The sequence below is a fragment of the Myotis myotis genome, unplaced genomic scaffold (genome assembly GCF_014108235.1).
Source record: "Myotis myotis isolate mMyoMyo1 unplaced genomic scaffold, mMyoMyo1.p scaffold_m19_p_9, whole genome shotgun sequence".
Classification (NCBI taxonomy): domain Eukaryota; kingdom Metazoa; phylum Chordata; class Mammalia; order Chiroptera; family Vespertilionidae; genus Myotis; species Myotis myotis.
In genome coordinates, this window is record NW_023416401.1 from 92,605,819 (window position 1) to 92,624,757 (window position 18,939).

Sequence of the window (18,939 nt, forward strand, 5' to 3'; positions counted from 1 at the left end):
GAGATTTGGAGGGAAGTGCATGTCCAGGGCCCATCCTCCCCGACCACCACGGACAAGGTGGTGCTCAGGGCAAGGATGAGGCACTTCACTGTGGCCTCACCCGGCCCAGGGGGACCAGCCCCAGGCTCCTCCTTTACAGCAAACATTGTCACTCCTGCTTAAAAAGCCCTGGCTACATTGATGCTTTGATCACTGAAACCCCTTGGAAGAAAAGGTTTAAAAGTTTAATTAAAATTTAAATATAATGTATTATGTATATAAAAAAGGCAAGGTAGAAAATACAGCCTGATTCTAGAAAACACTGCAGGAGAAGGATTAGGCGCTTGAAAACTTAACCCTGGCAGGGCCAGCCCACAGGTTCTCGGCCCGGCGCGTCCTGGGAAAGCCTGTACAAGTGGGACCCACCCTTGCAGGGCCCGCGGGCCGTGGCCAGGCTCGAGCTTTGCGGTCCCCGCCGGCGGCGGCAGCACACCCTGCGGGAGGGCGCGAGGCGGCCCGGCGGCACCGGCCTAGCCCGAGATGCACGCGCTGTAGTACACGGCGCTGCTGGCGTCGGACAGCGCGGCGATCAGGCTGCTCTCCTCCGGGCAGGACATGGCGCGCGGGCCCAGCTTGGCCAGCGCCAGGTGGTAGGGCAGCCCGGCGGCGTCGTGGCGAGTCCGGCCGCAGTTGAGGTACTGGTCGAACTCGGTGAGGTCCACGTCGGCCCACAGGTCGGCGGCGGGCCCCAGCGGCTCGGCGCTCTCCAGCGGCGGGGCCTCAGGCGGCGGCGAGAGCGGGCCGGGGTGCGGGCCGGGGGCGCCCAGGGCGCCGTAGTAGAGGCCGGGGAGCGGCGCCGCGGGGGCGGGCGCGGTCCTGAGCGCCTCCGGCGGGGGCGCCCCGTAGCAGCCGCCAGGGTCCCGGGACAACTCGGCGGGCGCGTAGGGCGCGCGGAAAGCCCGCAGCACGCAGTCCTCGGGCGCCGCGGGCGGCGGAAAGAAGGCGGCCTCGCCGGGCTCCAGGCCGTCCAGCGGCGAGCGCTCGGGCGTGGGCAGCCCCAGGCCGTCGAACTCGGCTCCCAGCGGGGGCAGCTCGCGGAAGGCACGGGCGGGGCCCGGCGCCGCGGGGAAGGGCTCGGGCGGCGGGGCCGGGGGCGCCAGGCCCGGCAGCAGGAGGCCGGGCTCCAGGCGCCGCGCCTTGCGCGCCTGCTTCTTGCGGCGCGGCCGGTACTTGTAGTTGGGGTGGTCGCGCAGGTGCTGCACGCGCAGCCGCTCCGCCTCCTCCACGAAGGGCCGCTTCTCCGCCAGGCTCAGCTCCTTCCACGCTTTGCCTGCGGGCGCGGCGGGTCAGCGGCTGCCGTCGCGCGGGTCGCTCCGGGCCCCACGCGCCCGCCGCCCCGGCCCGCCCGGGGAGAGGCGCCCCCGCTCCCGCCCCGCCCGCCCGCCACTCACCCAGCATCTTGCTGAGCACCGCGTTGTGCAGGTCCGGGTTCTGCTGCGCCAGCCGCTTGCGCTCGTCCTTCGCCCACACCATGAAGGCGTTCATGGGCCGTCGAATGCGCGACTCGTCGGCCGCCACGCGCTCACCGCGGCCGGCCGGGCTGAGGCCATAGCTCCCAGGATCGGGGCTGCGCGGCGGGCTGGGCGGCGAGGCGGGCGCGGCAGGGGCGGCGGAGGGGCCGCGCGGCTCAGCGGCGGCCCCGGGTCGCGGGGCCCATGCACAGGCGCGGCGGGCGGGCGGGTCGTGCTGTGCGCCGTAGCCGGGCGGCGATCTCTGCATTCCAGCTGGGCGCGGCCTGGGCGAAGGAAGCGCGAGCGCGGAGGGCGGGCGGCGGTCACTTCGGGGCCGGGACGGGCGGGTGGACGGCGGCGGGGACGGCGGTGGCCTCGCGCCGGGTGGGCGTCCAGATATAGCAGCCCGGGGCCAATGGGCGGTGGGGCGGGCGGGCCGGGGCGGGACGAGGCCGCCCCTCCCGGGGGCTCCTTTCTCCTCCAGGCACATTCCGCCCGGCCTCCTCCGCGTCGTGCCCCCCGCACCCTCTGAAGGAGAGACCCCCGAATGCGAAAGGGCACTGATGTGGGCTGAAGCTGGAGGGGCGCCGTCAGGGCGGGCAGACGTTCAGAGATGAGCTGCCGCCCCCCCCACGGAGTCAGACCCGCGGGTGGTAACTGGGGGAGGTGGTGCCTCCCTCCTGAGATGACCGCGGGAGGAAGGGGCCATATTTTAGCACCATGTTAGTCCTTCCGTGAGTCTAGCTCGAAGGTAAGAAGAGCTTTGGGAAAGCGCCCTCCCCTGTGTGTGTGTGGGGGGGGGGGGCTGCTCTTGGTAACCAGGGGTGTAATGTCCCCGACCCTCCACACACGTGACCTTTCAGTCCTGTCCGTGGGGCTAACGGGGAAGATGGTCTTTACGTCCCCCCTCCCCTCCCAAACCCACTCAGAACAGGACACACCTGGGCAAAGGGCCGGGCGGGCAGAGGAGCCCCAGGCCTCATTCCACCTCCCCGGGGCCTGCTGGGTGCGGGGTGGGGTCTGGGACAGGCACAGCTGGGTACCTGCCCACCCCAGGCCACCAGGGCAGCAGAGGAGAGTGAGGCTGGACCTAGGGTTGGGTCGGTGGGGAGGGAGGGGGAGCCCCTCCTACCAGCCCTCAGCCCTGGGAGGGTTTCCAGAGGAGCTTCTGGCCCCCCACCCCCAGCACCTAGCAGGAGGGGCCAGGGCTCAGCGGGAGGTCTTCCTACTCGGTCCTGCTGGGCCTGCTGAGGGGTGTCTGTTGCGGGTGGAGCAAGGGCCCTAGGCAGCCACGGGCTCCCCCTGAGTTCTCCTCCTACACGTCCCCCAGCCCGGGAGCTCCACAGCCCCCAGACCTGCCAGGAGCCCTGCCCAGGTGTGGGCGCTTCTTGGTGTGGCCACAGGTGGCAGGGACCCAGAGGCACTGGTGCTCTGTCCTTGGTGGCCCAATGCATATACACAGTCTGCAACTCTGACAGGTAGATCCCACGGGGGGCCTACAGCTGCCCCCAGGTTCCTGCTGTCCGGGGAAGGCCAGGACCCCACCGGGGTCCTCTGAGGGCCCTCAGGTGATTTGGCCCTGTAGGGTCTTATCCAACAGCCGGAGGAGTGAAGGGCTGGGGGTTCCAGGCTGGCTTTCGGGTCTCCCAGGCCCAGCCCTAGTTCCAGGACCCTGAGCCCAGCTGATGTTCTGGGCAGCCAAGGCACAAGGAACTGGGTTCTCTGGGAGGCAGGCCAGAACGGAGGGCCCTGGGTGGACGGGTGCGCAGGCCCCTTCCAGTGGGCTGGTTCCCCTCTGACCAGTGAGGGGGTGAACCCTGTGGGCAGGTGTGGGGGAGACTCCAGGTGGAAGGGTGGGTCCAAGGGATCAGCACCTGGCAGAAGCTCTGGGTGTGGTCTGGGTCGCCAGGGCCTGGCTCAGCCTGGCAGCAGCTGTTCTGGGACAGTGGTCACTGGGGCTCAGGAAGGAGGCCTCCGGGGCCCCCACTGCAGTGACCCCACCTCACCCACCCCATTGTGAAAGAAGTTTAGTTCCTGAAGGGGCCCTGCCTGGCCCCTGCTGTCCTGACAGCCTGGATTGTCCAGCTGCTCTGAGGCAGCCCAGCATTGCCTCCCCCTGTCCCCCGCCTGCTGCCACAGCCATGACCCTCTCACTCTTGGTCCAACTGTTCACCTCATGTGTCTGGCTCTGATGTCCTGTGTGTGGGACTGGGCGGGGCAAGGTGAGAGCTCCGGGTGCCCCCTATCTCTTCAGGGGTCTGGCTACCCTCCCCTTCGAGCTACCTGGCAAGGATGTGGACAGCCGGCCCCTCAGGCCCACTGTCCAGACGGGAGAACAATGGGGGTGAGGACTCCCCAGGGCTCTGCAGGGCTGGTGTGGGTGTGGCTGGCTGTGTGTGTGGCTTGGGGGGGGGGGAGACATGACACCTCAGATGTGGGTGTCTGCATCTGTGTGTGGTCTGCCTGTGACTGTCAGCCTGGGTTTGGGGGTGAGGTAGGTTCTAGTGTTGGAGGTTGAACAGGACCTAGAATGGGGGTCCTGCTCAAGTGCAGTCCTGCCCTCACACCCACCAAGGGGGTGTCCCCAAGACTTCTCTGGCCACCAAGCTGTGGTCCCAGCTCTGTTCAAAGTGTGGATGATTAATGAGTTTGAGGGCATTCCTATGCTTCCAGGCTGGCCTGGGGCTCAGGTTGGCTGCTGCCCACCCTTGGGGGGCCCTGTCTGTAGCCCCTAACTCCCCAGACAAAAGGTGCAGTGGAGGGCAAGCTTCCTCTAAAGTGTGCAGCTGGCCTGGGTGTCGTGTAGACACTGCTCTGCTGCCCTCTGCTCACTCCCTCCCTCAGCCTGGACTGGACCCCCCATCCTCTGGGTGAAGCCTGCAAAGGATGCTGGGTAATCCCCCTCAGTGGTTCTTGGTGGGGGCTGGATGGGCTCTGGGGGTGGCAGACCTCCCAGGCACTGCCCGGGGCACAGACCTCACAGGCTCCCCCCGCCCTACTCCCCCCCCCCCGCCCCCCCTCCCCCCCCGCCGGCCCAACCCTGCCGCGGGAGCAGCAAGCCTGGGACCAATTACAGAGTCCTGTGGGGCTGGACCCTCCTGTTCTGGAGGGTGGAGGTGGGTCCCCATTGGATACAGGTCTGGGTGGAGCGGACTCTCTGGTCTCCTGAGACCTCAAGTTTGAAAACAGGCTCCCCAGTTCAGATCCTGCCTCGTGTCCTGAGACCCGGCTGCAGGCCTGGCCCAGGTCCTCATGCTCATTCCTGGGGTGCTGGTCTCCCAGTGCTGTGGGCCTCTCCTGGAAAGGGGTGGGGGGACATGGTGAAGGCGGCAGCTCTAGTGGTTGGGTTTGGGTCAGTGTGTGACGGCCAGTGGCGTGGCTGCAGCGGGCAGGGCTCCAGCTGTGGGACTGCTGTCCGAGTGCTCGGGGGCGTGGGTGGCTGAGGGCTGAGCCTGTGAGCGGGCAGAGGGTGCTGCTGTCATGGGGGTGCCTCAGTGTGTGGGCAGAGGGGACTGTTGTGCAGGGTGTCGGACCTGGCCTGAGTGCTGCTGGGCCAGCAGGACTGGGCGGGTGGGGGCCCAGGGCCTGGGGCGTGTGGGGAGGCCTTGAGTGATAGCAGGCTGTAGGGTGGCAGACAAGTTGTGGACGGTTGGGTGAGGTCACATGTGGTGGGAGTGGCTTTTGTGAGTGTTCCAGTGTCAGTGGGTGTTGCACTGAATGAGAGTTGGGGTGTTGAGCTATGTGAGCCTTTGGGGGGCCGTGTGTGGCTGTGTGTCCTGGGGTGTTGCTGCATGCTGTGTGGCCCCCTCTCTGCTCAGCAGGGCTCCGTGGGAATGAGGCTGGGGATGGGCTGCTCTAGGTTTCCTTGGCAACAGCAGGGAGGAGCCAGGAAACACCAGCTCAGGAAGGAAGGCTGCAGCTGCGCGAGGGAGCCGGAGGCCCTGGCCGAGCAGGCGCCAGGCACTGTCTGTGCCATCGTCCGGCGTTCTTGCCCCTGGCTCCACCCTGTGCCACCCAGTTTGGGCATGAGCAGCTGCTGGTATGGCTTCTTTATTCATATCTCAGTGCCCCGGGTCTGGCTCTGAGGTGCCTGTTCTGCAGAAGTTGTGCCCTGTTCCCCCCTTCGTGGCTCTTGGTGGGGCTCTCTGTGAGCCCTGCGCGGGGGCTGTGTGTTGGCACACATGGGTATCCCGGCCCCAGGAGTGCAGTGGCCCCCTGGCGGGCCTGGCCCCACACTCACCTGCAGGTCCTGGCTACAGTCCTCAGCTCCCGGGAAGCAGGGAAAGAAGAACCAAGCCCCAAGGTGGTCACCAGCCCCTAGGCCCTGCAGCTGTGGTGACAAGCGGCTTTGATGGCACCACCAGGTGGGCTGTCAGATAGGCTGGGGGTCCGTGTTCTTAGGGACCCCCCTCCCTTCTTGCTCAGGGACAGGAATCCTCCTCTACCATTGACTTGTTTGTACTGAGCTCTGCTCTGCACCAGGCCCTGTTCTAGGAAGTGGAGCTTTGGCAGCAAACAAGTCAGACCCAAGTCTCTGCCATTGGGGAGCTCCAGCCCTGGGCGAGAGACAATCAGCGAGGCTACAGACAAGTCAGAATAGGGGGCCAGGCTGTGCCGGCTCCAGGGACAGTGCCGCGCACAGAGGAGAGGGGCTGTGTCAGGGGTGCCACAGACTTTCGTGAGGTGACTCTTGAGCTGGCTCTTGAAGGAAACATGAAAGTCCTGAGTGCTCGCTGGGGAGAGTGTTTACACAGAGGGACCAACATGTGCAAATGCCCGGGGTAGGGAGTGTGCAGGCCTGTGGGAGAGCAGGAGGGGCCGTGTGGGGCAGGGGGGCTTTGAGCAGCAGAGGCTGTCCCCTGACAGTATCCACAGCCTTAGCACAGTGCTGTGTGGAGACGGGCCTTTGCAGGGCCAGGTGACAAAGGCAGGGGGTCTGGGCCCGCACCAGTGCCTGGCTAAGGCCACCTCCCAAGGCCTGTCTCCTCGTGCCCCAATCCCCCTCATGAAGCCCCTCTATTTCTCTCCAGAAGGGCGGGGCTGGTATGCCTGGGTTTGCTGACCGGCCTCCTCCTTTCACCCATTGCCTGACTGGCTGCTGCCTGGGGCCCCTGGGGAGGGGAGGGGAGGTGGAGTGGCCGCCCGGCTGGCGGGCAGGGAGGCGGCGTTTCTGGGAATTGTGTGGGGAAGCATTGTTAGAGCAGCCTGGAGCAGCCACCAGCCTCTAGAACAGTGGTTCTCAACCTTCCTAATGCCGCGACCCTTTAATACAGTTCCTCATTTGTGACCCCCAACCATAAAATTTTTTTTGTTGCTACTTCATAACTGTAATTTTGCTACTGTTAGGAATCGTCATGTAAATATCTGATATGCAGGATGTATTTTCATTGTTACAAATTGAACATAATTAAAGCATAGTGATTAATCACAAAAACAATGTGTAATTATATATGTGTTTTCCTATGGTCTTAGGCGACCCCTGTGAAAGGGTTGTTCAACCCCCAAAAGGGTTGTGACCCACAGGTTGAGAACCGCTGCTCTAGGGGGTGCCGGCCTCCGGACAAGTGCTGCCTGGGCAGGGGGCGTTGGGGTGGGCGTAGGCTAGGGGGTGGGGGAGTGTGAGGGTGTGGGGGAGAGGGGGTTGGGAAGCTGAACCTGGCCCAAGGTGATTGGTTGAAGGACTGGCTGGAGACTCCAAGAGACCCTGCTCTGGGCAGGTGCCTCATCCCATTCTGCAGACTGGGAGACTGAGGCCCAGAGGGAGGGCTGCAGTGCAGAGCCAAGACATGCACTGGTTCACAGGATCGACATCCCCGGTCCCTGCCCTCAGAGGAGTAGGCTGGGTCTTAGTCCCACGGAGTCCCTGTGCGGGAGACCTGTTGTTGCATGGTGGGCCAGAGGGTCTGGGGAAGAGGGTCATAGGTGCTGGGTGCTGGCCAGGAGAGCTGCCGGCAGGTGGCAGGGATGGGAGTGCCCCGAGGCTGCAAGACCCCCCTGCCTGCCTGCGGCCATGGGAATGGGGACTCGAGGGGTGTGTGAGCTTAGCAGCACAGGCCTTCCCACCAAGGCCTCTGCCCCGCCAGAAGGGAAGTGCGGATACAACCCGCTGGGGTCATGGCCGGCTTTGGGCGGGCAGGGGCAGGGGACACAAATAGAAAAATAACCGGCCTGAGCTTCCGATGTTTCTGTGGACTGAGGACGGGAGGAGCAGGCCTCTGGGCTAAAGGTGTGTCGGGGCCTGTGTGGAGACCCTGGCGTGTTGTTGGGGTGTCCCCAGACTCCTGGCAGGGCTGTGTCTGGCCCCCCTCCGAGCACCCAGGACAGAGCGGGGCTCCTAGAGTGCTCCTGAGGTCACCCGCATCTCTCAGTAAAGGGGTGGGGTGTGGAACCCTGGAGGGGATACAACCCTGAGGGGAGGGCAGCCCCAGGGGGGTGGTGTGCGCAGCGCCCCTTAGCACACTGAGGGCACTGAGAGAGGCCCCCTAGTGGTGGGGCAACAGAGTGTCCGGGAGGGCTTTCTGGAATAGGATGGGGTAGGGGTCTGGGAGGTAAGTGTGCTGTCTCCCACCCCTTATTCCTCTTCACCTTTGACCTCTACTAAGGAGCTCCCCATTCCCCACACATCCACATTTTCATGGCTCCAAACCCAGCCTGGAATAAGGTGGGAGGGGCGGGGGGCGGTGGAAGGACCCAGCTCTGGGGGGCACCCTGCTGAGGCTGTGGCCAGGTTCACGAACCCCCTGGAAGGCGAGTCCCACGTCTGATGTCACCCTCTGGGCGCATGTTGGGGAAGCTCCTTGGAGAAGGAAATTCCCAAGGTCGGGTAAGGCCCATCAGGGGTCAGGGGTGAGCACGGTTCTGGGAGTCATGAACTCATAGGGGCCCAGGACAGGGACCTCCCAGGTGGGAATTGGGGGCTTGGGGGTTGGCCACTGCTACTTCAGTGTGAGCCCTGGCGAGGGTGGGACCCACCTACAGCCTCCACAGGGGAAGGCCTCTCTCCAGGACTAGCCACAGTCTCACTCGGGCTGCCTCGGGGTGGTGGCCACACGGACTGGACCTCCCTAGGGGAGGGTGAATGCCTAGCCGATAGGCAGGTCCATGGCTCACTCCCGCCACCTAGAGGCCACTGCTCATGCTGGGCCACATGGGCCTTAGCAGGGTCACCCCACCTGGACCCTGGACTCTGGCTCACTTTGCATAGGGCCACACCCCTCCCCCTGCGGTGGTGGCTCCCATGTAGGAGCCACCTGCACTGTGTTGGAGTTCAGGGCTCCCATCACGGGGGAAGGTCTGTAGTCCCCAGGTCCCCGGCTTGGAAGCCATCTGCCCCCTACTTGTTCTGTCCATTTCCTTGGGCCAGACTCCCTGGACGCCCAGCTTCAGCCCCACAGGCTGAACCCTCTGCTGGGCACTCCTCCTGCAGGGGCCCCACCTCTTGGCCATCGCCCTCGAGGGGCCACAGCGCCTTGCTCTCCTGGGTCTGTAGTGTCAGTGGGTCTCTGATGCATTGAGACATGCTGCTTCTACCAGCTGTCTCTGTGGCCCCCAAAGCCCCTGAGGTGGAGACCACCCAGCTTCTCACAGAGGCAGAGGACCGCGGGCAGGCAGTTTGGGCTCCCACTCTGGCTGGGCAAGGGAGTAGCGCCTCCTCTCCTCCGTGTCCTTACGTTCGTGCACGAGCGGATGCTCACAGGGCTGCACTAGCGCGTCTTCAGTCCAGCTAAACACTTAGCAGCATCCCTTACGAACAGGATGTTGGGGATCGTCCCTGTCCAGGGCCGCCTACCCAGGAAGGTGAGGGTAAGCCCTCAGGCTGGCTCTCCCGAGTGTCTGCATGTCTGCTCTCTCCCCAGTACTATGTGCTGACCCGTCCCATGGAGAGAGTAGATGGGGACTGGCCTCGAGGCTGGCTCCTTGTTAGCGACCTACTCCAGGGCTGGGTTGACAGCCCAGACTCTGCCCTATTGAGGCCTGGGCCAGAGTTGGGCGTCGGGCACACACCCTTCTTGATATCCCAGGAGAGACTTCGGAGAGGCCTGTGCTCATCCTCTCCCTTTAAAAAAATTAAAAATGTTTTTATTGATTTCAGAGAGGAAGGGAGAGGGAGAGAGAGATAGAAACATCAGTGATGAGAGAGAATCATCGATTGGCTGCCTCCTGCACACCCCCACTGGGGATTGAACCCGAAACCTGGGCATATGCCCTGACTGGGAATTAAACCGTGATCTCCTGGTTCATAGGTTGACACTCAACCACTGAGCCACGCAGGCTGGGCTCATCTTCTCCTTTTGACTCTACTCTTAGGGCCCTGCAGCTGTTTTGAGGTCTCTAGGATACACATCTTCCTGTTGCAGAGGGCAGAGACTGAGAGCTGCTCTACACTGACCATGTGGGTTTACTTCTCTCCCCTGTGCTCCAGTCTTTGTTGGATCCCCAGTCATGGTGCTTAGAAATGGTGCCAGCACAAAGGGGAGTTACCTTTGAGCAGTCCTCCATCCACTTAACTCTGCCTTTTGGGTGGCCTGGCTGGGCAGTCTCATGGACACATCCCTGTGGGAGATGGGGAGCCAGCTTTGCAGTCCTTGCAGCCTGATCTCTGGGGCTGGGTTCTCCTGAGTTACTGCTGGTTTCTGTTTTATAGGACCCTGGCCAGCTCCTTGTTTTGGCCAGTTGTCATCTGTTGAGAGAGAGGTTGAAGGGTGTGTGGCTCCAATCTCCCTAGTGTCACTGGTATTGCTGGACCCTCAAAGGCTACACACACTCTCTTACCAGGAGATTTTGGCCTCAAGGGCTTACATGGTTGGGCTGGGCTAAGAGCTATGGCCCAGGCTCATGTGAGGGGCAGAATCAGAGCCAGTTTGTAAATTGGAGGTGCTGTGTTCTCCTGTTACACTGGAAAACCTTTGCTCCCTATGAGGAATTCCATGTTTTTTTCTTATACTAATTACTAAGAATCTCATAGCCTATGTTTTCCTTTTCATTTTGGCTGCTGGGAAGCTCAGTTATATCTAAGTCATGGTCAGCTGGGGTCATCTGGACATTCCATCTTCCATCTGGCCTCACAGTTATTTGACTTGAATTTTAGTGACTGTGGGGCCCACAATACTATAGACCTCAGTCCCCTGGCCTCTACCCTCCCCCAGAATTGTGCCCCCTACAGAAAATCACCCAGCATCTGCATCACTGAGGAGGTGGTAGACATCTGGTGGAGATGCTGACACTTCCTCCCTTCCTCCCCAGCCTTCCCCGGCCAGGTCATCCCTTCAACTCAGTGCATCCTGTTTCTTCTCCCGGAGCTCCAGCAGACAGCCTAATTGCTCATGCTCTCTCCCCTGTGCCCTGTTCTCAGTGCATGATGCGAATCAGCTCATAGCATCCTGACTGCAGCCCAATAAGGTAGATACTATCAACATCCTATTTCACAGATGGGAAGACTGAGGTCCAAAGTGGTCAATGACTTATTTGAAGTGGCAGCCAGTGATTCGCATCCGGTAGATGACTGTGGAGACAGAGTCCCTGGCCGCGCAGCCTCTCCAAGTCCCTTGGTGCCTTGCTAACCCCAGCCCATGCCTCTCCCAGACCCCGGAACCTGTTACTGCTCCCTCGGGCCTCCAGGCGGCGCTCTGCACGAGGCTTTAGATGCCCAAATCCGGAGCAGAGCGCTCAGGGCATCTTCTGCAGGACTTGGCTCTTGGACACCAGAGTCAGAATGCGGCTGCCCTGCGACAGCGGGTAGTGGAAGAGGAGGGCTCAAAGTGGGTGGAGAAAGGGGAAGGGCTCTAAGGTGCCTTTGCCTTAGAGTCTCCCGCGCAGTGGATCTCCCGGCCAATCCAGGGAGGAGGATTGCGGGGCTGGGATACATCTCGGGGTCCAAGCTGCAGCTGGTACTCACGTCCTAGCCCCACGCGCCACCGCAGCGCCCTCCCCCGGCTAACCGGACCGTGCGGGGGCTTATGGGACTGCGAGTCCTTCTGCTCCGTAGGTCTGCGGCGACGGCCTGCGTCAGGACTACAATTCCCAAGAAGCGGTGCGCACCCGCGTGGCTCCTGGGAGTTGTGGTCCAGAGCGGGGAGAGCGCGGCGCGAGGCGGGCGGGAGTGGGAACTACATGTCCCAGTTTGCAGCGCGGCGGGCGCGGGGGCCAAGGGTTTGAACTGAGGGTCTCCCTCCCGCGGCAAGGTTGCGTTGGCGGCGGCGGGTGCGGGAGGCGGTGACGGCCTGGGGAGGCGGTGACGGCCGGGGGTTGGCGTCTGGGCCGGGAGGCTGAGGCTGGCGCGGCGGGCGCTGGGGGCGCTGCCCCTGAGGCAATGATGGGCAAGGAGGAGGAGATTGCGCGCATCGCCCGGAGACTGGACAAGATGGTGACCAAGAAGAGCGCGGTGAGGGGCGCGGGCCGCCAGGACCCCGGGACCCCCGCCCCGCCGAGCCCGCCGAGCCCCCGTCAGGGCCGGGGAGATTACCCGAGGGGCAGGACGAGAGCCCTGCCCCGGGCCAGCCCTGCCCATCACCCCCGCACCCACGGTTAGGCCGCCATCAGGCCTGGACCTGGTCCGGCAGCCACCGCTCGGCACTCAGACCCCAACTGCGGCCTGGGACCCGCCCCCTCCCGTCCCAACTCCAGACCCCGCGGGCGGCCCGCGACGACCTTCCTCGGCCCCGCCCCTCCGGGCCACCTCACCGCATCCCTCGGTCCCGCACCCACTCCGGCCTGCAAGAGTTCGGGGTGCGAGATCGGCCTCTTATCCCCTGCAGTCCCTGCGGGGCCGGGCCCTCATGGTCACCTTTCAGGAGCCGGCCGCGGGCCTTTCCCTGTCCCCGCCTCACAAGAGCCAGGTTTCCTTAATAAATGCTTTCCCTTCTTTAGCCAGGACTCAGCCAGCAGCAGCTGGGGCGGGGGGGCAGTGGAGACCCCCAGGAAAGGGCCCTCCTGGTCCGCGAGCGTGGCGGGGGTGCCTGGGCCTCTTGTTCTGCCGCCCGGAGCCTCTGCTCGGAGGGGCCTGGCAGATGGGGTTCCCACAGCTCGGAGGCCCGGGCACCCGCAGGCCCTCCGCGGAAGCGCCCCGTGGGCGGAGGGTCCTGGCCGCCGGGAGCGGCTCAGCACACAGCGACTCCCTCCGCTGCCCGGAGCTCCTGGGCTCCAGGCGGACCGTGGCCTCAGCCAGCGGAGCTCCTGGGCTCGCACCCTGCAGCCGTCCCCGCCGGGGCTTGCGCTGACCGTTTGGGGTGGCTGTGGGCTGAGCAGGGTTGAGTGGATCCCTGGTTGACCCGGTCGCTGGGAGAGGGGCTGGCTCCCATTCGTTCGTTCACCCTGCCGGGAGCGCCTACCCTCCTCTTTGTGCAAATCCCTGGGAGGCGTGGGCAGCCGAGCAGGGGCGTGGGAACAGTCTGCAGCCTTTTCCAGAGATGGCCAGAGAAAGGAGACGAAACGAGTAATAAACACCCCCAGCGGGGGACGGAGATGGGTGGCGACGCTCAAGCAGGGTAGGTGGGGCCAGGCAGGACTGGGGGAGGGGTGCAGGTGGAAGCACTGCTCAGGCCACGCCCCAGGGAACAGTGGCCGGTGAACACTGCGGGCCGAGGTGGCGGGGCTGGGTGCTGTGGAGTGGGGGTGAGAGCTGGCAGAGGCCCTTGGGGGTTCCAGTGCCCATGAAGCCCCTGGGGGAGTTGGGCCCTGCTTGGGATGTCAGGAATCAAGTTGTCTCTGGTCTGGAGCCCTGGAAAGCTGGCATTCTGGAGCCGGAGGTCCGTCAGGGGAAGGTGATCAGTGAGTGGCACTGTGCCTTGGCTCTGGCGACATCGTCCCCTCGGAGGAGGTCACCCAGGGCTGTAGCCTGAGCAGAGATGCCACCCAGATTGGTGGTGGGGGTGGGCCAAGCCCTCCCACGACCTGGGACATCTGAGGCTCTCACAAGCTTGGGTGACAGGTGGGGTCTTTACGTCAGGGGAGACACATGAAATCCTCACTGCATTAAAAATCGAAGCATCTCTGGAGGGAAGAAAAGCAGGGAGAAGGATGGGGTGCGGCCACTGAGAAGGTGCCATTTAAACAGCTCTGAGGGAGGGAGGGCACAGCCCTTGGGGCACCCTGTATGGGAGCGGCAGCTTGGCCCCTGGAGGAGCCTGAGGAGCTGTGCCTTATTGTGTCAGGGCTTGGAGAAAACAGGTGTGGGGTGGGGGTGAGGCAGAGAAAGCCCAGGGGTCTGATAGTCCAGGCGAGGGGGGTGGCTGGCCAGGGCCTGAGAGTCCTGCAGAGACTGATGGGGTGGGGTGGGGGCTGTGAACCTGGGTGTGGGTGTGGTGGAGGCGCCCTGGGCCCCGGGTCAGCCCCTCTCAGTGCGTGAGTGGGCCACTTTAGAAAAAGGCACCTGGGCAAGGGGCATGGGACTGCACAGGACAGTGAGCACCCCGGGCACCCCCCACCTGGCTGTGGCCCTCCAAGGCACTTCCCATCGTCCCGGTTTGGTCAGTGGCTGATGCTGGGTGAGAAGTCACGCGACCTGTACTGCTGGGTGAGTGCATGGCCACTTCTCACTCCGGCCCTCCGGGGTGTCTGGCCCAGGTGGATCTCCAAATCGTCACTGCCCTGTCCCCCTCGTTGTCAGAGGTGGGCCTGTGCGCTGAGACTCGGAGTCCTTCATGAAGGCACCCCTGCCCTTTCTAGGACGGGGCCGTGGACCTGCTGCGGGAGCTGAAGGCCATGCCGGTCACGCTGCACCTGCTCCAGGTAGGGCCCTCGTGCCCCTGCTCAGGACAGCTCCGGGGACAGCTCCTGGGCCCTCACAGGGCTCCCTGGCCGCCCCCCTCCGTCCTTGGTCAGTACAAACCCCTTCCCGAAGAGACCATCTGTGCCTTGTTCTGTTTTCTGAGGGGGGGGGAGGACAGGGTGGCCCACCTGCCCTCCCCCTGAGCTTCCCAAGTCCCAGGTGGGGCAGTCGCCCTCGGGAAGTGTCCCGTCCCTCAGCCCGCCCTGGGGGAGCTCCGAGGGTCTGTGAGGGGGCTTGGCGGCTGCCCCAGCCCACATGCTTGCCTTGCAGTCCACCCGGGTCGGCATGTCTGTCAACGCCCTGCGGAAGCAGAGCTCGGATGAGGAGGTCATTGCATTGGCCAAGTCGCTCATCAAGTCCTGGAAGAAGCTCCTGGGTGCGCGTCAGCAGCACGGGCTGTGCTGGGGCCCCACTGTCCCTGAGTCAGAGCCACCTGGGAGTGGGGGCTGAGGGCCGGAGGGAGGGTCGGGCTGCTAGGTAGAGCCAGGAGAGAGGAGAGTGGAGGGTGAGTGCAGGGCTTGGGCAGGAGGGCAGGGAGCCACCCAGCCAGGGGCGAAGGGAGGGGGAGGAGGGAGAAGGGGCCAAGGGTGAGGAAAAGGAGGGAAGAGGAGGGAGGTGGCAGAGAGGAAGGGGGGCATTGCCCCTCAGAGGGGTTGGGGCAGCCTCCTCCTGGGGACCGCAGAGGTGCCCGCTTCAGGACCCTGAGGCCCTCCAGCCTCAGCGCTCTGTCCAAGCCTGCAAAGTGCAGACCTGTGTCCCGGGTCTCCTTCTGGTCCCGCGTGGCCTGGTGGCGGCTGGGATCCTCATCCCACGGGAAGGTCCCAGGGAGACCAGGGTCTCAGGAGACTAGTGGGGGATGTGCTCAGGGGAGGGGGTCACTGGTGCCCAAGGTCCAGCTGGGTCATGGCCTGTCCTGGCTCGCCTTTGTCCAAGTTCAAGTGCTTCACCTGTGGGGACTGTGCCTGTGTGTGCGCATGCCAGGGAGATTGTACACAGGAGTCGCTGTGGGTGGATGGCAGTCTGCTCCAGCAGGACGGGCAGTTAGGGGGACCCCAGAAAGGCCCACAGGCAGCCTCTAGAGGGGGGATGTGTACGAGAAAGGGGTGGGGGCCACCCTTCTGAGTCTGGGCAGGAGAGGGCCCCAGTTGGTTGGTAGCAGGAAGGCTCAGCACTAGGGCCTGGGTGGGGAGGGCAGGGTTGGGCGGGGGGTGGGGGGTTTCGGCTGGCCAGCTACCTGAGGCTGTGCCTTGGTGATGATCTGCTCCCCTCCCTGGCCTGGCCCTGCCCTTCGGCCTGCCTTCCCCTAGCCAGCCACACCCCCTCCTTTCTGGGCACTTGCAGATGCTTCAGATGCCAAAGCCAGGGACCGGAGGAGGGGCGGGCCTCCGCCCACATCATCCTCAAAGGAGGGCTCGGAGGTCAAGGATTCCAGGTAGTGCACCTGGAAGGCGGTGCACACTTCCTGCCGCCAGGGACCACCTGCTTGGCATGAAGGTGCTGACTTCTGCGCCCTGGGCAGGCTGAGGACACATGAACATGGGCCCTGCTAGCTTCTTGGAGGGACTCTCCCAGGCAGCCAGGCCTGACCTGGTTGGCCTCTTGGGGATGCCTTCCTTCCAAAGCTCCTCTAGACACTGCCTTCAGCCCCACCATCGAGGGGCGAGGCTGTGTCTGAGCTGAAAAGAGCTGTGCAACCCTGAGGGGGCTGCAGGCCGGCCCTTGGTCTGGTTCTCAGGTTGCACACCCTTGAACTTGCATCATTCACTGTGGCCTCTCCCTCCCTCATGGGGGTCACGGCATGAAACCGGCATGAGACTGTGAGAGAGGGTGGGAGGATGCAGCCTGGATGGCAGGCAGCCTGGCTGGGGCTCCCAGCCCTGTGAGGGCAGCCATGCTGGTGGGCAGACCTGGCCTTGGGCGACTCCCAGCCCCACCTGCCTCTCCTTGATCTGGCACATGGTGTTGGGTATTGTGGCCCCGTGGTCTGGGCTTCCCTGGGTGTGATGCTGCCCCCCTAGTGCTCTGTCGGTGCCCTACCCAGATGGCCTCACTACCTCTGGACAGTGGGGCAGACCCCAGGGCATGCTGGGCTGGACCGCAGATGCATGGGGTCACTGGCTGCTCTTTGGGGGAAGCTGAAGGGATTTAGGGGAAACTGGCCATGAAGCTGACTTTTCTGGTGGCTGGTGTCTCATGAGTTCACGTGGTGCGAGGGGCCGGTCTCTCTCCAGTGGCAAGAGGCGGGAGCTGCCCAGGGCGCCGCCAGCCCCGAGGATGACCACGTTCCCCCCGGCGCCGGTCACCTGCGACGCCGTGCGGAACAAGTGCCGGGAGATGCTGACGGCCGCCCTGCAGACGGACCGTGAGTGCCCACCGGACAGCTTGGTCCCCAACCCACTGCTGCCACCTGGTGCTGGGCGGGCCGAGGGGGTGAGGAGCCAGCGGGGCGGCTGGAGAGAGCTGTTTCCTGCAGGTGAGCACACGGCCATCAGTGCAGATTGCGAGCACCTGTCGGCCCAGATCGAGGAATATATCCTTTGTGCAGGGGCTTTGGGCTGGGGGTTCCAGAGGAGTCAGCGGGCCAGCCAGGCCCAGCTTGCCCTGGTGGCCACTGCCCTGGCGCCTTTGCCAGGCTATGGGGTGATGCGGTCAGCTCATCCCTGAGCCTGCTGCGGGCTGGTTCCGCCTGCTGGTGCCGCCTGGGCCTTGGCCTGCAGCTGGAACCGAGCCAGGACTGGGTCCAGGTGGGTCACCCAGAAGCCCCTCAGCTCACCACTTGACTTGGGGGCAGACTGATCCAGAGGGCTGGGCTCCTCTTCCCAGCCCAACCCCTACCCTGGCGGCCCCCACTGGGAGGCCCTCACTGGCCCAGCGGGGTGGGTGGGGGTCAGCAGCCTCAGCCTACAGCGGGTCCTTAAATGCCCGCACGCATCTTCCGGGATGTGGGGAACACGGACATGAAGTATAAGAACCGCGTGCGGAGCCGCATCGCCAACCTCAAGGACGCCAAGAACCCTGACCTGCGGCGGAACGTGCTGTGTGGCACCATCACGCCCCAGCAGATCGCGGTGATGACGTCGGAGGTGCTTCCCGGCCCCGCCCGGTGGAGGGGGGGCGCTGCCTGCAGAGCTGGCTGCACAGCTAAGCACCCCCTCCCCCAGGAGATGGCCAGTGATGAGCTGAAGGAGATCCGCAAGGCCATGACCAAGGAGGCTATCCGAGAGCATCAGATGGCCCGCACAGGGGGCACCCAGACAGACCTGTTCACCTGCAGCAAGTGCAGGAAGAAGAACTGCACCTACACACAGGTGTGCGGCCACCCCCTCAGGGCCCCAAGTGCCCTCAGAGCCGGCCCTGTGGGTGGGGTCCACACCCTCACACCTGACCCCATAGTGTGAATGGTGCCAGGGCTGGGACCCAAGCCAGGGAGTGATGGTCACCTTCTCCCCATGCCAGGACCCTTGGGCCCCAGTAAGCAGCATCTTGGGGGGTAGGTCCTGCTTGCTGTGGACACTAAAGTTGGGGAACCTGGCCTAGCCCAGCATGGAGGGGCCCGAGGACTGTTGCTACTGGTGGGAGGGGGTGGGCTGTGCTCCCTGGTGGTGGCTATGGAACCACACCCAGACCCGCAGAGGCCACACTGCTGTGGCCCCCAGGAGGCAGCAGGGCTCTGGGAAGAGGAGTGTGTCAGGGTGGCTGGAAGACTGGGTCGCTGGGGCAGCCGGGCACATCACCCACAGGGACCCCGGGGCTGCGAGCCCAGCATGGGTGGCCTCCTAGGTTGTGACTCCAGGGAAGACCTGCGCGGGGCTGGGGGTCCTCACCACATCCTCCCACAGGTGCAGACCCGCAGCTCTGATGAGCCGATGACCACGTTTGTTGTCTGCAACGAGTGTGGGAACCGCTGGAAGGTATGTGGGTGAACCCAGGGCCCCTTCCTCTGGGATGGGATCTCCCACTTGTGTGGGGTCTGCACAGTGTGAACTGGATGGCAGCCCTGCTCAGCCAGCCTCCTGGGAGCTCTGGTGAGGGTGGTGGAGACCTCGCCCGCTCCTGCCTCCCGCCCTCAGGGTCACCGATGCTGAGTGTCTGCCATTCCTTGCAGTTCTGCTGAGCCCTCCTGCAGATGTGCCTGCAACGGCGGCCAGCGCTGGCCGTCCCTCCTCGGCTCCTGTGGACACAGCCTCTGAAGCCTTGCCTGTGCCTTCCTGGCTGTCCCCAGAAGGCAGACACCCGCCCCCCATCTGCAGCGCACCTGTATCCAAACAATTAAATGTGTCTTCTTGCCACCATGCTGCCCTTGGCTTTTGGTTCTGGTGGGCTATGCAGAGCTTGGGCTGTGAGTTGGGTTTCCCACTGCTGCTGGGGACAACCCTCCTTCCTGGGGTCAGGGAACATGGGGGTGGCCCTGGGGGAGCAGTGCTGGAGGGACCGAGTGAAGGGGGCCGCGGGCACACAGAGGACCCGGTCTCCTCCCCAGGCACTGCAGCTCAGGGCCCAGGGCAAGTCTGGGTCCCTCAGCCTCCGCTGGCGGCCCTTCCCGACAGCCAGTCTGCTCTGGGAGGCATTGGCGGGGGAGGGGCTAGATCTCCGGCGAGCTCAGGGTCTCGGGCCACATGCAGCATCAAACCCCTTTGCGTCCCAGAAATTCAGGGATGAGTGGCCAGCACATGCCTGAGACAG

General features: G+C 64.2%; 2 protein-coding genes across 6 annotated transcripts; one reads left to right on the forward strand and one right to left on the reverse strand.

The window, feature by feature from the left end:
• Nucleotides 1-202: 202 nt before the first annotated feature.
• Nucleotides 203-1,851, reverse strand: SOX18 (SRY-box transcription factor 18). The gene is made up of 2 exons (XM_036323523.1): nt 1,431-1,851; nt 203-1,309 (listed from the first exon to the last, which is right to left on the reverse strand). Exons 1-2 carry the CDS (start codon nt 1,756-1,758, stop codon nt 510-512), a joined length of 1,128 nt encoding a protein of 375 aa, XP_036179416.1. The 5' UTR covers nt 1,759-1,851; the 3' UTR covers nt 203-509.
• Nucleotides 1,852-1,998: 147 nt separating this feature from the next.
• TCEA2 (transcription elongation factor A2) lies at nt 1,999-18,545 on the forward strand. Of its 5 annotated transcripts, none has more exons than XM_036322254.1 (10): nt 1,999-2,241; nt 14,154-14,216; nt 14,527-14,632; nt 15,598-15,688; nt 16,455-16,618; nt 16,730-16,786; nt 17,185-17,339; nt 17,418-17,564; nt 18,096-18,167; nt 18,362-18,545. In XM_036322254.1, exons 2-10 carry the CDS (start codon nt 14,190-14,192, stop codon nt 18,368-18,370), a joined length of 828 nt encoding a protein of 275 aa, XP_036178147.1. In that variant the 5' UTR covers nt 1,999-2,241; nt 14,154-14,189; the 3' UTR covers nt 18,371-18,545. The 5 variants fall into 5 exon arrangements, with proteins under 5 accessions (XP_036178147.1, XP_036178143.1, XP_036178144.1 ...); XM_036322250.1 differs by lacking the exon at nt 1,999-2,241 and adding an exon at nt 11,617-11,871; XM_036322251.1 differs by lacking the exon at nt 1,999-2,241 and adding an exon at nt 11,620-11,871 and having other exon boundaries at nt 16,488-16,618.
• Nucleotides 18,546-18,939: the final 394 nt, after the last annotated feature.

Excerpts from the sequence above, each read along its gene's own strand:
- TCEA2 (XM_036322250.1), top strand. The coding sequence starts at position 11,800 with ATGATGGGCAAGGAGGAGGAGATTGCGCGCATCGCCCGGAGACTGGAC. Across the intron at positions 14,633-15,597 it reads GTCCTGGAAGAAGCTCCTGG|ATGCTTCAGATGCCAAAGCC; the intron begins GTGCGCGTCAGC and ends GGGCACTTGCAG. Across the intron at positions 17,565-18,095 it reads AGAACTGCACCTACACACAG|GTGCAGACCCGCAGCTCTGA; the intron begins GTGTGCGGCCAC and ends ATCCTCCCACAG.
- SOX18 (XM_036323523.1), bottom strand. The coding sequence starts at position 1,758 with ATGCAGAGATCGCCGCCCGGCTACGGCGCACAGCACGACCCGCCCGCC. Across the intron at positions 1,310-1,430 it reads GGTGCTCAGCAAGATGCTGG|GCAAAGCGTGGAAGGAGCTG; the intron begins GTGAGTGGCGGG and ends CCGCGCCCGCAG.